This window comes from Hyposmocoma kahamanoa, unplaced genomic scaffold (assembly GCF_003589595.1).
Source record: "Hyposmocoma kahamanoa isolate Upper Pololo Valley unplaced genomic scaffold, ASM358959v1 78, whole genome shotgun sequence".
In the NCBI taxonomy this organism is placed as follows: Eukaryota; Metazoa; Arthropoda; class Insecta; order Lepidoptera; family Cosmopterigidae; genus Hyposmocoma; species Hyposmocoma kahamanoa.
The window spans coordinates 18,660,661-18,678,990 of NW_020653945.1; the positions used below are offsets into that span (position 1 = coordinate 18,660,661).

The 18,330-nt window shown below is 34.8% G+C and overlaps 1 protein-coding gene across 1 annotated transcript in view; it reads left to right on the forward strand.

Moving 5' to 3' along the window:
* The first annotated feature begins 9,088 nt into the window (after nt 1–9,088).
* The window catches only part of LOC113233386 (E3 ubiquitin-protein ligase RNF13), a 40,840-nt gene continuing 31,598 nt past the window's right edge, over nt 9,089–18,330 (forward strand). Inside the window, exons 1-2 of the mRNA XM_026468507.1 lie at nt 9,089–9,208; nt 14,543–14,730. Of these exons, the coding sequence (XP_026324292.1) occupies nt 14,629–14,730 (102 nt within the window). The 5' untranslated portion in view covers nt 9,089–9,208; nt 14,543–14,628. The remainder of the gene's footprint in view (nt 9,209–14,542; nt 14,731–18,330) is intronic.

Here is an 18,330-nt window from a genome sequence, read left to right on the forward strand (position 1 = left end):
TTTAGTAACAAGGAAAACATATACAAAAGGTACTGCTTAATTGTAACACAAATTTGTTCCTGCAGAATACAGGAGACAATAATTATGTATTTAAAAATCCTTTTTTCCTATATCTATGTCTAACAGCAACCTGCAACCTAAACTCGACGCTACAGAGAGTTTTGTCAATACGCAGTGGAATTACTGCAGTAGTTTCTATACATAGCTTTAAAGAAAAGCCGATCTTGGAACATAAATACCTAAAGTCCACATTCGGATGAAGTATGATTTTGAATTCTGGTTAAAATTCAGCTTTGATAACGTAACAGCTTAGATAATTCAAACGGTTAATCAGGTTCTTGTAACGATATTGTGTCAAATTTACACACGGACGACAATTTTACATGAATCACATAAACAAATAACGATTTTAGATTGTTAGCGATATTAGAAAAAAGGATTTTCGAAGAACCATTACGCTTACAGAAAGATAATTATCACGATCAAATTTTTTTTTTGTATACTGTGGCTTCAGAGTTCCTGTTTTCAAACCTAGAAGAGGTAGCGCAGTGCGGCAAAACCTGTTGTAATATTGACCAATGGAAGACGAGCTCGTAGGTTTATACACGAATCAGAAAAGAGTATTTTTTGCAATGGAAAGGTGAAATTTTTGGTAAGCTTACGTAGAAAGAAGCGCAGAATTTTCATTTGCGTATTTTAAAACCGGCATGGCCTTGATGTAATTTTAATAGTTACCTTAGTAAAATTATCAAAGTCAAATTTACTGTAAACTTCAAGGACATATAGAGTAGACAACACCTCCCTCTGAAGTCCCTATTAATTTACATTATATTTTGTTTTATATTTTTGCCATGTATACAAGTAATTACTTTACCACGATATTGAAGACAATTTTGTAATCGTAAGTTGCAGTATAACTTTTTTGTCTTGTTTTTTGCCGTTTATTTGTCGTTGTTCAAAAGGGTGATATCATCCACTCTATGTGGTGGTGTAATTACCTAGAGCAGCTATAGCAATTTACGTGTGTATTTTTATAATGTTTTTTCTTATGATATTATGTCCATAACTGTTGCAGTGCCACTCAGAGCTTTAAATAGCAAAGATCTAAGGGTTGTATTCTAGAACTCTACTCAATGCTCAAGTCAGGATTTGAGTATGATTTTAAAGTACTCGAAATCATACTCAAGTCCCTGCCATTAGGGTCGTATTTCCAGTGCTTGAAATCATGCTCAGATCCTGACTTGAGCATTGAGTAGAGTTCTGGAATACGACCCTGAGAGGCAATGCCAGTGCGCCCGTCACCCTGAGACATAAGTTGACAAGTCCTATGTGACTGTAATTTCACCAGCACCCTTACTTCAAAATAGGAACACAGTAATGCTGACATTACTGCTTGGCGGCAGAAATAGGTAAGGTGGCAGTACTTCTGGTACCTGGTCGAACTCTTTCACAAGGAGCTCTACTGCTACTAAAATTGGTTAGGGAGTATTTTATAACAATTGTACCTTTTTATACATAATTTTATTATTTGTTACAGCATTACCTTCTGCATTCTCATTTCTCTAAGGCACTTTTATACATCAATTAATGAATGAATACAACTGTCACATATGATATTTGTTCTTTTTTCTGGTAGCTGTAAAGTTACCTAACTGTCATAGATTTCTCATAGATGGCGCTAAACGACGGTCTTGCAAACCGAATACAAAGATCCGACAACAAGCACCTCCGTCTGCTGGTTCGTTCCGTGGCTTAGTTGGCATAACGTCTGGCACGGTTTGCTAGAAGACGTCGGTTCGAATCCGACCGGATCGAAGGGATTTTTTTCTGAGTGTTCGTATTTTGTATTAATAATTATAACAAATACTTACTATCTTCTAAAATCAGTGCATTATGTTCCACGTTAATACTGATATAGAATAGGTACGGTATATGTGTATCGTGCTTCTGGTCGCATATCTGAAAAAACCCCTCAAAGAAACAACAATTCGCACCCTTGGTCTAATAAGGCTACATCTGCAAAACGTCAATTTTTGAAGAGAGAATTTACAGATTCTGCTAACGAAATTACTCGGTGGCTTTTTATGCTTAAAAAGGAGTGTTGTAAAATATCACATTAAGCTACCAATTAAATTATTTCCTCTAGTTTGTTATAATTATTAATACAAAAATCGAACACCCAGAAAAAATTCCTTCGATCTGGCCGGATTGGAACCGACCAACACCCACTAATGTATATACGTGTTTTTAGTTCATAATTTTTTTTAAGAAAAAACCCATGATGTAGAATCTAATTGATATATATCACAAAATATGAAGTTAAAAACAAATATTGTTCACAAAATAAATTCAAAGAAAAATAGTTTTTTTTATCTGTTACCTTTCTGTTGCGACTTATTTTTTCGCTTTAGACGCTATCAGTAATCACCAAATTATTAGTTATACATTTTCCAATGACCTTCATACCATTCCTCAAGCCTTTTTAGACCCTAAAGAAATCTCTTTTTCAGTTTATTACATTGGCCCCCAAGATTCGAAGAGAAACTAGAGAATAGGGAATAGAAAAAATTGATTTTTATCGACATTCAACATTCCATCTTTTTTGTATATGCGTGTTACAAATTAATTGCCAAGGGCGCCACATTTTTGACTCTGTGATTACTCTGATTACCCAAAACGCCTTTTACGGTAACCTTCAGTGACGTTGATGATAATTATGACAACAATAATGTCCTAGCTAACCATGGGTACCAGTGACCACACACAGGAGCAACGAAATTCACTCTAAACACCCAGAAACCCCAAACCATAGCCAATCTAGAAAAGTTACTTCTCCAAATTGGTCCTACCGATAATGGAACCATCTCATCCAGCACCCACAGTGCAAGCCGTTGCGCCACCGAGGTCATCTTGCAATCGTTGTGGTAATTACTGCGTCCACGCTACAGTATCGATTGATTGCAAAAGGCATGAATGTTCTATTTCTAATCTGCCAGGACAAAAGAGTAGCATATCATGATACGCAAAACAGTTACGGAATCCAAGACATATCTTAATATGTAAATACGTCCAAAAAATAGGAAATACGCATTTCGTAATTTTTCGGATACTTTTATTCCTTGCGACTTGATGATGTATGTACGTACCTATTGTCGACATACGTAACAAACTCGGTTTGGTTTAATTTTGTACTCGCATCGATGACTTTTTAACCGACTTCAAAAAAGGAACAGGTTCTCAATTCGACTGTATTTTTTATGTATGTTATTTATGTACCGATTTTGATGATTTTTCGGTGTTGGAAAGAGGATATCTCAGTATTGGTCCCATTTAAATGTGAAGAAAATATTCCACCTCTAAAGGTGGCAAACTAAGGGATGAATCCGGTTTCGCGCACTTTCCAGTAACCGTTTTCCACTTTCCAGTAACCGTTTTCGATAAAGCTTAGCAAATAAGTAGATGTAATTCCACGAACTTTTAGAGGTCGTTTTTTTTAATTGAAGTATTCATTTTGTAATATTATTAATTATTAATTACGCTCTAAGATAATTTATCACAAAGATACTAATATCAAATTAATAGATTTCGTCAATTACGTTACCTTTTATTAATTACGCGTAATTTCAAAATAATTAAAAATTATATCGGCTGGTACCTCAAAAACTAGACGTGACGGGAAGAAAAGACATTTAACTACATACGTACAGTACTATAGGTAATCTATTACAGGTATCCGTTTTACGGTTACCGATTTTTTTTGATAAAATTTACTTCGCCTTGCTTTTCTATAGCCTCGCTCCATATGTGACAGGCATACACAAGAAGATCCACAGTAGATCGCCCTCGTCGGAACTTTTTTGGCACAGTTTGCACGTTTGCAAGCTTCCACGACCTGAGAACTACACCAGTCTCAAGTGAGAGGCGGTATAGACGTGTGAGAACACGAGATAACTCAGGAGCAAAGTTACGCAGGACTATTGCTGGAATTCCATATGGCCCGGTAGCTTTAAGTACCTCTTCCTCTAGTTCTAAGTACCTCTTTTTGGCGTACGCGAACTGGCGCCATAGTGCAGCCAGCCTGAGGTAAATTAGGTGGTAGGCTCCCTGCGGCGCAAGACGCGAACTCTATGCAAAGAGTGAGGCAAAGAGATTCGCCTTCTGAAGAGAAGGCGAATCTCTTTGCCTGCGGAAGCGCAGTATGAGCCAGCGAGCCGTCCGGCCTCAGCAGAGGTGGCAAAGATGGGCCACAAAGGCTAGATTCGAACGCTTTGGCCAGGGACCAAAAGTATTTGCTGCCTGCTGGATAAGAGGCAAGCTTGGCCCCTATGCGGCGCATATGGTCGAACTTGGCCCTACGTAACACGCTTTAACACTTCTTGGCGGCCTTATTAAAAGCTTTCTTCAAATTCCGTGTACTCGGAGCTTTGCGTAGTCAAGCAACTGCCCAAGCTTGGTACGCGGACTGTTTATGTGCTTCAGCACAACTACAATCAGTGTTAAACCATGGACGAGCTTGGAGTCCATTAGGTACATCAGAGTATATACCCAAACATAAGACCTCGACTACAGCATCAGCACAGCTCGACGAGTCTCCTGAAGTAAAGCACGCCTGCCAAGGATATGCCGCAAAGAAATAGCGCATTTCGTCCCAATCTGCTAACTTGTATCGCCACACTCTCAATACTCTCAACAAAACTCTTAGTAATATATTTCAAAAAGATATTCTAAATCAGATGTGTGCACATTTTTATAGTAACAACTTAATGTGTCCTAAACAATTTGGTTTCACTCGGGGTCGCTCTACAACCGATGTTGGTGGTGAGTTGATGAATCATATATTTGATGCATGGGAAGTCTCACATGATGCTATTGGTGTACTCGGTGACCTTTCTAAGGCTTTTGATTGTGTGCACCATGATACACTGGTCAGAAAACTTCGCCACTATGGTGTGGCGGGACATGACCTCGAGCTTCTTAAATCGTATTTGCGTGGTAGGGTACAGAGGGTCGATGTTAACGGTACGAGATCATCAGGGTCTGCAATTAGCATGGGTGTCCCTCAAGGTTCAATTTTAGGCCAATTTTTGTTTTTAGTTTATATTAATGGCTTACCTAGCCTCATGGAGGGAATAAAACGTGAGATAGTATTGTTTGCTGATGATACTTCCTTATTATTTAAAGTTAAAAGGCACCAATGTTCCTACGACGATGTGAACAATGCTATATCTAAAGTAGTTGATTGGTTTGCTGTTAATAACCTACTCCTTAATGAGAAAAAACAAATTGTGTGAAATTTACTTTACCCAGTGTCAGAGAGATGGTTACAAACATTGTAGTTAGAAATGAAAAATTGAATCTTGTGGACACAGTTATCTTTCTAGGTATAACGTTAGATGCTCAATTGCCATGGGGTCTCCATATAAGTAAGTTATCAAAACGACTCGGCTCTGCAATGTACGCAATTAAAAAATACGGAAACTTTCAGACGTCGAAACCGCTAGACTGGTTTACTTCAGCTACTTTCACAGTCTTATGACATACGGCATGTTGCTTTGGCGTAATGCCGCCGATATCAATAGAATCTTTGTCCTGCAGAAACGTGCGGTTAGGGCAATTGGGCCCCAGAATATCTTTGAGAGATGAATTTAAGGAAATTAACATTCTTCCACTAGCCTCACAGTACATTTATGAAAATGTAATTTATGTTAAGAGGAATAGTAATTTCTTTAAGAAAAATAGTGACAGACCTAACATTAATACGAGGAATAAATATAAACTAGCTGTTCTTGATAGTCGTCTTCACAAAGTCAAAAAATCATTCAAGGGGCATTGTATACGCTTTTATAACAAGATTCCGGTTGATACACAAAATTTGCCTTTCACGAGGCTTAAAACTATAGTGAAACAAAAACTTTATACTAAAGGTTATTATTTTTTAATTTAATTATACAACTTCTGCGTACTTGGATGACAAAAATCCGTGGTAGTAACCCGTTTAGCTCATGGAGGTAGTCTCGATCTCTGATGGTTCAAAACAAAAAACAATATATTGTAAATGTTGAATGTGCACAAATGTTATTTACAAAGAGCAACCCCTAGAGTTGCTCATTCTTCTCAGGGGAATCTGCCTTACGAATGAGCGGTAGAGTATAACCATTGTGACGATTTCAAGTGTAATAATGCTTACCTATGAAATAAAGATTATTTTGAATTTTGAATTTTTGACCCGTCTTATACCACTAGGGCCCTCATCGGGTGGGAAGTACACGGAAACAGTTTTCACCAGACAATGATCGGAAATACCCAGTGGAGTACCTCCACAACCACAGAGTAGTATTTAGTGTCACGTAGTGTTATTATTAAATCAGATTTATCAAAATGTCTCAATGTAACTAATTGTAGAACACTGAACAAGATTTCTATGTTTTAATAAGTTTTTCTTTCGTTTCCTCCATAAATTAGAATCACATGTCAGTTAACTAAACTTACTTACTTAGTTTTTGGGATTCTTCGATTATAATTTCAGTGTTAAAATGCATATTTATATGATATATACTTATTTTTTTCATAAGGATCAGGAGAAAATTATTATTATTATTATCGTCCATTTCACGCCTCTGCACCGGCAAGTGTCACATCACATTGTCTCAAAAAAATATTTAAAACTGTTTTAAAAATTGTGAAAATATTTACATTTTTAAATAATAATTGTTATTATGCTACTTCTAGAATACGAGCATCGCTTGAACAACAATAACACTTTTAGTTACACCTTGCAGAGAAATCATCTAAACAGAGATGCGATGATATAATTTAAGCAAGTACTTCCATTTTGATTTTACTAATGAGACGTAAAATGAAACTTTCAATTATTATACACATATTATACTCTATCAGTGACGATGTGACCTCCTTTCGTCATCCTACCTTTTCTCCGGTTCCTGTCTGGCCTTTTTGAAGTTTTGAATCGTTCTTTAATTTCCTTTGCCTCGCCATGGCCTCGCCATTTTGATTTTGTTTCGTTCCATCGCCACTCCCAGCTCGATCGCGGCAGTGAACAGTACCCACTGCTCTAATTTCATTTGCGTCTAATTTTGATTCTGTTACCAGTTTCAATACCAATCTGTAATAGCTACTACTAATCATGTGCCAATTTTAATACCAATCTGTAATACCGTATAACTCAGCCCTTTTGGGGTAAGTGTCTGGACTGTTTATGTTAATCGGCAGTAAGGGAGTGTTTTATACTGTTGTACCTGTTGTTATATACGTTTTCTTGTCTTGTTACTGCCTTTTCTTCACCTTAAACTTATATTTACACAATAAATTTCTATGGACCTGAAGTTTCTTACTTTATTGCCGTAATCTTGGTCACAGTGCATTGTGGTTTACAACCTTTTCACCTCTACACTCGCTTACGGCTTTGAGCAGATGAATCAAGCCGACAGTCTAATACAGATAGCCCTGTAGAATCTGATAACTTAAAATAAGAGATTATGTATGAATGAAATTCACCTAGATTTTTTCATAATTCATAATGTAACTTCCTCGTCTTTACCTACGACTTACGAAGCGCGCGCGCGCGTGTGTGTGTGTGTGTGAGTGTGTGTATGTCCGAGCCGGTTTCGTCTACATTGTTTAGAATTAGAGCTACGGTTGTTTGCTCTTTCATGTGCCCTTGGATGGCTACAGTAGCCAATCTTATTGATAAATGTTCGCAAACAGTGGCGACACGCAAGGACACCGTCAAGAAAGTAATAAAAGATGGCCGCAGGTGTCTTAGCCTTTTGAAAGCGTCACGTTTCGCGTCCAGGTCTGGCAGTTTCTGCTCCTCAAATTTTGTCACCTGAGCTTTCACAGAATACCTCCACCCAGAACGGCAAGTCGACTGCATCTCCACCTCGAGGGGTCAATGTTGTAACTTTTCATGTGTCTTTTCAGAACATACTTCTATCTCAAGAACTGGTCGCGTGTTGCTTCCGCTTGCCTTTCTGGAGTTCAGAAAAGATTCAAACATGCGAGGGACGTGTCTACATCAACCTAGCTGACGCCGTATTAGACATCCTTCAATGCCGAAAACATTCGTCCGCTGAAGCACATCGGTGATTCTTACCCGATCCGACCACTTAATGTTGAGAATGTCTCGCAGGCACTTAATTCCTAGTATATGTAACTTCCCCGTCTTTACATACGACCTACGAACGCACTTGTAACGGAATGTAATATCTGCTTTTAATTTTTTTTTTACTTCTACTATTAGGAATGAAAAAACCAATCGAGTCAACGGGACAACAGGACCCTGGACGTTACGGCATTAGTAAAAAGACTAAAAAACTACAATGTGACTGGGTAGGCCCCCTGATGATAATATAACTCGAGAGGTGGGCTGGAATTCGTAAAGGTAGATAGAGAAATAGAGGAGGTAGAGGTAGAGAACCCAAACGATGTCGTGATTTTGATTTCGAAACATATCTCAAAAGTATCTAGTACTTCATCGTGAACCATGAAAAACTTAGGGGGACGCCTTACCCACTTATTAAATATTTTTATTAAACGAAATAACAAATGCAGTCGACACTACTTTTATATTTCCAACAAATTTCAAAATCAAAACTTTTTATAAAATATTATAATCCATTAGTAAGTGATGTATTTTAGTTTTAAAACATGTTTTTCATTATAGGAAATGAAACTATTTTTCCGGATTTAAATCGCGTATATTTGTTTGTTTGAAAAAACAAATATACGCGATTTAAATTCGGAAAAATAGTTTCATTTCCTATGTGTAACAATCGCGAAAACCTAAGAACTCGATATGTTTTTTATTAATACACATTGAAAGTAAGCATTTGAGTCTTAGAGGACGGAAAAAAATAAGATTTGAGTACACACTGACATTTTATCAGACACTATTCCTTGAATCTTCCTTGAACCATAGAAAATTATTTTAGGATTGTCTTAGATTGCTCTGTAGCCAGGCCTTATAATTAATAATTTAAAAAACTAAAATTTGACATTCAATTTTGACAGATCAGTATTTTGACAAATGCTTTGACTTGCTTTCAATTACATGATTTTTTCGCCAAGTATGATTCAGTCGTAATTATTTGTGCTATAGTTTCCAAACTAATTAACTTGTCACAGTGTGTTAGTTACAAAAATATTGTTCTAGTACACCGCGGATAAGGGAAGATTTTGATTCTGGCCGGTAAATAGTATTTTTTCTTTGTCCGTGCATTTTTATTTGCAAAAATTTCGTTCATATTTTGTTGTTTGTCATATTAGAACATGTTGTTGGGTACTACCAAGGTCGTGTTTCTTCATGTGTCTGTTAATTGAGTTTGTTGTTGTGGTAGACGGGCCGTACTGATGACCTGAACACAGGACGGCCTGGCCACAAGAAATTGCCTGAACGGCTATTGCAAAGTTGCAAACCTCTGTTTATCAAACCATTAGTTATCACTTGCAAAACATACTTCCGAAAGGATATAGGTCCAACGGACATAAAGCTCTGATATATATTATCTCTTATGATGGCTATCAATAAATGGGGCTGTGTATATCACTGCACATTCAATCATATGCTGTCCCATTTCACTGCACATGTTTGAAATGTTATGTAGTTTAATTATACAAGTAAGCTGTAGTGTAACATTAGTGTTGATTCAGGCAAATGCACACTAAAGTTAATTTCACTTAGTCTGTTCAGATTTAATTTCTGCTTAAAACTATCAATAGAACACTTATTCTCATTCACAGCTATTTAATAATGTGCTCGTAATGCCATGTGCAGCTTAAAATTTTGAAATAGTTTATTATTATTATGGTTTCCTTTTCTCATTTTTCAACTGGTTTTTATTACATTTACAGACGGAAATGAATTATATTTACATTGAGGGTAATACACCCTCAACACACATGACAAGAGCCTATTTAATTTTCTATATGTGTGAAATTTCCACCTGGCATGTGTATAAAATTACAAATGTATTATTATTATTAAAACGTCTTCATTCATGCCACACAGCCCTTAACCATTGCAACCATGGAGGGCCTTTGGACATTGACTAATTTGAAAGTGTTAAACTAAAACAAATATATTTTATCTTTTGCTTACTTATAACCGAAGAGACAGATGTACAGAAATTAAATTTAGTTGGGGTAACAAAATATGCATTAATAAAACTTGTATTAAATACAGCTTATTCTCCTTGTTGGAATTTATAAGTAACAACTGAAATTGTTATTTATGGAATTTGCTCAGGGTATATCACAATTTCAAGACATGATATACTGAATTTACTACAGTTTGAGGTCATAATTAAGTACATAAATAATTGACTACATACGTAACTTCTTCTTCATGTCACTTATGCTCTGGCCACGTAGAAGCGCCAGATAGCGCCACACACAGAAGCGGCCGTGTATTTTTGTAATGTACGAAAAAAAATCCCGCACCCATTACGCTCCCGCGGCCGCTTCTGTATAGCATGAGCATTATAGTCTAAGTCACTTATTATTTTAAATCAATGTCAGTCATCTTATCAGGAGAAACTGAAATCATCATCAGTGATCGGGATTGTGGGAGTAAATTTAGCTAAACTAAAGAATAACGTGGATATTCTTGGATATCTTTCTTTATCTACAAGTCACGGGACTTTTCAGAACTGATTAAATTTTAATATGCATATAATTTATTGAAATTTGAGTACACTGGCGACAAATGATCCTATTAACGATTTGCTACAAATTATTGTCTCAAAAAATCATATTGTAAATGAGGTTCTATAGGTATTTACGTATTTAAATACTTTAGCCATTTAAAAAATAAACATAAGACAACCTATATTTTCTTACAAAATACACAGTAAAAAAAGAAATTTTATGTTTAGGCTTGCCTAATGTGGGGACTGAGGTAATCAAAAAATTGTTGCTGTCAAATAAACTTTTTATTATTGTTGTTATTATTTTTTATTATTTTTATTCATGTGCATTGTTGACTAAATGGGTATATTCATACTAAGAAAACGTTCATACTTTAGGTAACTCCGTCATTTCCCATCGCTGATCATCATATAATAATCACATCAAAAAATGGTTTGTGATGAAATAATATATATATATATTATAGCTTGTATAAACTTGTGTCATTGCTAATGAATTATAAAAAGCTGCATAAGAATAAATGAAATCTGCCCTGCTACTCATATGTACCACTATTATTTTATTTATTGTAAATTTATACACTGATATATATTTAATTATTGTTTAAAACTTCAATTAATTTATTTATATGATGAGGCAAAATCAAAAAGAATAAGAATAAGTTTAACCTCCTCCTCCAATACCGATGTTGGCAACGTACTTGATATTGAAGGTAAATATTAAGCAATACATTATCATCCCATAAAAAGACAATGTTTTGTGATGACTGCATAATATAACTTGTATAAACTTGTATTATTACTTTGCCTAAATGCAAATCTGGGGTATTTTGTTACTGTGGAGCAATTAAAAATTCACAACCAATCTTGTTTAGCCACGTTAGAGGATGTGGCCTAAGAAATTATGTTTCCTTTCAATGTTCTGTTATCCTGTAATTTTATAGTCTTAATTATCTCTTAGTGACAATTACCCTAGTTGTCCTTACTTATGTAAAACAACTGAAAATGATGTCCTTGCTTTGAAACAAACTAGACGTAAAACATTTCCACTTCCCACTTATGAACTATTGTTTATTTCTTTTCTTTTTTAACCTTATACTACTGTCTACTTTGTTTTGACTTTAACAGCCAAAGGTAAAATAGCAGTTTTTAGCAGGTGGTTAGGCATTTAATTTTTATGCCTTTCCAAATATAATGAATGTAGCATAAACAATATTATGTCACTCATTGTTACATCAAGCAGTTTCCAAAACAATATTAAACAATATTAATGAAAAACCAAGTACAAAGACATGACACAAGCACATAGAAAAATTCGTGAGGTCCGTTGGTTCGTTCCGTGGCTTAGTTGGTATATCGTCTAGCACGGTATGCAAGAAGACGTCGGTTCGAATCCGCCCGGATCGAAGGATTTTTTTCCTTAGTGTTCGATCTTTGTATTAATAATTATAACAAACTAGTGGAGTAATTTCACAAAAAATAATTGAATATCAATTCAATAAAGATTTAATTAATATTAATGAAACTTAACTAAGGAACTCATCTTTTAATGACTAGTAATGAATGTAGGTATGGAAAATCGATCGTAAAGATTAGAGAACTACCTAATACTGAAGGTTACTTTGACGACCTCGGTAGCTTAACGTAGACGCTGGATAGCTTCTGCGTTAAATTTTCGGTAGGACCAATTGCTGATATGAACTTTTCTAAATTGGTTCTGGTCTTGGTGTTCTGAGGTCTCTGATACTCGCAGTACAGGGAATTCCCTAGTCTGAGACCAGGTTGTATGGTTTTCTGTCTGTTATTATTGTTAAAAGTATTTTTGTAATTAATTACCATTTAATAAAGATTATATAGAGGTATTCGTTCTTGTGAGATTGGGTGTTTCTACAGTTTAGGAATCATTGCGCAAAAGTTTTACAAAGTTGAAAACTAAATTTTTATTGATTTTTGAAAATAGTATGGGATTGAGGATGTACCCTAACACGAGAGAAATGAAAGGCACAGATATAAAATCAATAATGACGACGACATTTGGTTTTTAAAAATATGTCTAGGTATGGTAATGAAGAATGAACATGGAAATGATTTTTTTATGATAAGGTAGTGAAATATAAGGGTACTGTAATGATATGCATGCATATAAAAAAAGAAAATTGTGTCAAACATTTTTTTATTATTTTGTCATTCCAACTCATAATGATAAATAGAAAATTTAAACTTAAACGTAAAAACTGAAATTTAAACTTAAAATTGTGACAAAACTTTAACATAAGTATCACCTCCAAAGTACCACATATCTTCATCAGGAACTTTAGTTGCTAATTGTTATTAATTGAGTCTCTGGGTTACTGCAAGCAGTCTCCATTTTTCTAAGACATTAAATGTAATGTATATATGAGCGTGCGTGTGTTCATGTACGTTTGTGCGTACGTGTATGTATAATGTGTAAATTCTATTACTAGTAACAGTATAATAATTAACATTTTCTTTGCTAATAGCTATTTTTTAGTAAACAACCTTGTATTATTAACTAAATCAACAAAACAAAATATTTTTTTTCTACAACCCAAAATTATGATAAAAAAGTGGAAAAAAATAGCTTACTTAAAAGTTTCATATTTTTTAAAGTTCATCATTCATTACTATTCAAACACAAATTTTAATAATCTATTTCTTTTTCTTTCCATTTTCTCTTTACCCTTACCTTTTCCTTTTATTTTTACCCTTATTAGTATCGTCATGGTTTTCGTTTTCTTTTTTTGGTTAGTTTAACTTCTACTTCTTACTACTCTAATCATGAAAGAATTTATACCAACATTTCAAAATTACCGTCTCTTTTTTGTGTTAAACTGCCTTGCGATCTTTCTTCTATAATTTTTTCCAACTATTTGATTTTCAGTGTTTCTTGATACTTGTATATTATTTTTGGTATATGTAGAAAGTCTTCAACTTCTTATTCTCTTTTTCCACATCTCTTATAACAATTTTCAGTAGTTTTACCTTTTTGTCTCGGTATCTCAGTCATTTTATTTTTTGCTGGTAACTTTCTTTTTAATATCACAATTTTGTAAACTGTATAGAGTAGAACAGGCTCCGGTAATGAATTCTTAAGTAGTTTTTTACAGATATTTTTTTAATTCTCGTGAAAACATGAACTAAGTTGTTGCTACACTTAGAACAAGTAGATGGTTATAAGTTAATATTGTTAAAATCAGTTAATAGTCTATTTTAAATTTTTACTCCCTTGGAGCAACGTCCATATTTGTCATTGTATATTCACCCGATTGTGTTAAGAAAATTGAATGTTTACTAGTCATTAGTGAAACAAATATTGTTATTAGATATCGCGGTTTTTTTTAAAACTTTGAGTTTAAAAAAGAATCTTTGATTGTAATCTGGTGAAATAAGATATTATTCTTAAATAAAATATTCTTTCTTCTTACAATTGTGTAAAAAAAATTATATTTCATCTCAAAATTGTAGTAAAGATGTCGGAACCCTATTGACCGAGATGGAGCGATGGGTAGATCCAGTAGACTTTGGGGAGAGGGAATAATGATAAACAAAAATAATCGCCAGTATTTTTGTGAAAAAAAAAGCCGTATTGTTATAATATAAGGCCGTGGGTTCGATTCCGGGCTCGCACTCAGAGCTCCTCGTAAGTGCGACATTTAATTTCAAAATTTTCCATGAGTTTTTTAGTGAAGCAAACCATCGTGATGAAACCTGCACGTCGAAGAAGGTTCCTCGGAAAACATGTGAAGACCCCAACCTGCATTGGGCCAGCAAGGCCCATTAAGGTCTCGCCTGAGAGGTGACCTGTGCCTAGGAATAGGACGTATAAATGGGTTGATGATGATGATTTTTGTCCTCAGGTCCAAAAACAATGGTACCTCATCCGCCTACAGCGACCACTGTAGGGGCGCATGAGAGGTAAAGAGCCGCGTGTGATGCGATCAGGATGCTGGGGGTACGTGCTCCGTGCCTCGTGGCGTACGTCGCGGGCCTGCTGGCTATCGCGCGCGGCAGCATTATCGTCTACACAGAGGAGGTGCCACATACTGTGAGTTTTAGTCAAGGTCTTATAGACCTTATACGTTGATATGTAACTGATCAGAGTTGATACTACCTCAGCACAAATTCAAATTTTTCCCGTACTAATTCGCTTCATTTTGCTTGGGTCGAACGGAGGCTTCATTTCAGAATTTATTTTTTTACAATCGAAATGAAATCCATTTGAAAAATATATATCGTATAGTATACCTTGTGAGAAAAAATCTTTGGTAAAAAAGTTTGTGAACATTTTTAGGAATCGTATTTTCACACCGTATTAGTGTATAACCTCAATTTTACCATATAATTTTTCCAAAGTGTCCAAATTCAACAATTTCACTGTTATGCGGAATCAACCGAAGCCAAATTTTCTGAGATATTGGATATTAATATAAAGAGTTACTTGTAAAATACTCACAACCCCTCAGGAGTATATTACTAACATCATTAACAACTACTTTAGTTCCAGGAGTTTTTGCAAAACATAGTAAATTACCAAAAATAAGTGTTTCTAGAGACACTTTTTACATCTGTTATTGGTAGTAAATTCAAACATGCTAGCGTCCTATCCGTTCACACCCATCCCCGCTCCTACGTTTTGCACCGGACTGGTATTTGGCCAGCGCTTTCTTTTGTAATCGCACAGAGTTATCACTGTGTAGAGCGATCTATTTAAGTGTTCTTATTTTTGTGGAACAAAACAATTGTTGTTTGTGTTAACAACAGCAACATCTTGTACCGTTGTACCGTATTTAGCTTCACAATATATCTATAGAGAAACAGAAAAACCGCCCAAATATACAGGGCGTCTGGTAATAAATGGATAAGCTTGAAATGTCTAACAGCATAGTGTATGACTGTTAAAAAGTTATGATTTTATGTTCTTTTTTTTCTTTAAAGCGATTTTTTTTTATAGTTGTCGAACTATTATTTGCACCGACTCGCCTTATCGCTTCATCTTTAGAGTACGATAGGACAAAAGAGTGAGCCTGCGCGGTAACGCACATGCCATCTGTATAGTGCAGAGGTCGGCAACCTGCGGCTCTTTCGATGTGAAGTTGCGGCTCTTTAGTTCAATACGGAAGGGTTCTCTTGCATGAATATAATAAAAGGTAAAGTAAGAACTACTCAACTGACAAAATAATTAAAATCTAGAGTCGTGTTTGATATTTAAAACCACTAGTTATGAGCCAAATTTGTCCAAACTTTCAAAAGGCATTGCAAAGCCAATGCTCCCATTGATTTACTACTCAATTCTGTAAGTATATTATTTAATTATTTTGATTTTGTAGTTAAATACTTTAATTTATTGTGAAAAATATACTATGTATGAATAAACAGGTATTATTTATTCTTATTTTCAAGTTTTTTATTTTAAATCAAAATCAAATACCTTTATGTAAGTATGTACTATAATATTGAAAAGAAAAATTTTAGTAGCTCTTTAAAGACTGAAATTTTGTAAATTGTAATTTTTGTCTCTTCCAACTCAAAAGGTCGCCGAACCCTGGTATAGTGCAAACAAATACTTTAAACGCTTTTACGTAATGGCACTTAATTCTAAACTTGGTAATCTATATGCGGAACTAATTTATTGAGTTAGTAAGAAAAGAGTCGGCGGTCGGTACTCAACAAAATACCTAGTAGTTAAAAAAAGACCTGAGTAAATAAATAATTCAAAAAAACATTTAACGCACCCATGACTCATACGATGGACCGATGGATAAGTAAGTCCATGTACGTTTTATGTAATAGAAATGTTAATGGTTTTATTACACTATTGCAATAGAAAGGATAAGTCGTTCCAAGACATTCATCATTTCATTGTGGTCGTCGAGGTGTACAAAAATCTAAAATAAGGTAAAAAATAATTCGCTTTAAAGAAAAAGAGCCATATCTTAGGTACTACTTGGGATATATTTTTTGTATATTTTTTTAACAGTCATAAGCTATGCTATTAAGCATTTCAAGCTTACCATTAATTACCGGACACCCTGTATTTTTTTTTGTATATTTCGAAAACAAACTAAAACCTGCAAAATTCTTTTGTGCTATTCTTATTGACATTACAAGATTTAATTGACTAAGTAAATGAGTAGGTAGTACGATTTTAGTAATTGTGTCCTATACCTTCAGGAAAAAATTTTTTTTAAAGAAATAAGCAGTACGTTTTCTTTGGTTTTCCTTTTCCTTTTGTTAAATGTTGAATTGTGTGGGCCCTGTACAATAAACGAGTAAGTCAAGTAGATCTTACATTAAACTATACAAGTTACTACCAGTTAATATTGTCTAAACTTGTATAAATGATCTGGTTATAAAGTAATAAAACGACAATAGCTTAATATAAATAAATGCGCTCACTTCCGTTCGTTTTCTCACTCCTTTTACATCCCCATACAGTCCATATCGTCCACTATATTTTGATCCTTCGAGCCGATACTTATATGAAAATCAATACAATACATGACACACACAATCAAAACATCAATAATGAAAAACAACAAAAGAGTATTAAAAAACCGACTTCAAAAGTTCGTGGAACTACATCTATTTTGCCAAGTTTTATAGAAATCGGTTACCGGAAAGTACGCGAAACCGGGTTCATCGCCTAGTTTGCCCTTAAAGGTGGAACATTTTCTTCAAATTTAAATAGGACCAATAGTGAGGTGTCCTCTTTCCAACAAAAAAGAATCATCAAAATCGGTTCACAAATGCCGGTCAAAAGTCATCGCGAACATACAATACAAAAAAAAATACAGCCGAACTTAGAACCTCCTCCTTTTTTGAAGTCAGTTAAAAAACGAGGAGTTCACGACATATACAGGATCAAGAGCACGTCAAGCTTGACACTTCAGACTTAAATCCAATTCTATGCCGCTTACGATAAGAACGATCCAAAGTACAAAGTGTCAAGCTTGACGTGCTCTTGACTGTACCTACATATTTGTGTAAGTTAACAATTAAGTATAAAACATTCACTCTAGATACTTTTACGTAATAATGATGAGGTGGAAATGATCTTTTTTTTTCGGATCGAAATCACGTTTTTTTTTCTAACAAACCACGTTCGGACCGGTTACAGTTCCCATGGTGAGCCGAGCCCGAAATGTTGGTTTGATGAGACCTGTCAAGGCCCGAAACATTGGTTAGAGAAAAAATCATACGCGACTTAGGTCTGAAAACATAGTTTCATTTCCAATGTATAACAAACGCGAACTCTAAATATGATGTACGAGTTAGAAAATAATATCTAGTTGTTTTTTCCCATTTGTTTTCAATAAATGCAAACTGAGTTTACAGAACAGGCACAATTATGATGATACTTCTGACTCATAGAGTTACCAGCACATGCAGTGATATATTATTTGACTTGTTCCATTTAATACGCCCGTTAAATTAAATGACGGATAGGTCGGCTGCACTGGAAACTACAATATGAATTCTTATATCACATACGACCTTCGTTAGGATTTTCTTGAAAATTATGTTATAATAACATACTTTCCTTATATCGCACCATTAATAATGAAATTATAGAATTCGTAGAGTAATTTTTTTGGGAAACTGACAATATTTTAAAACCACAACGTAGCTTTAATTAAGCCCCTTG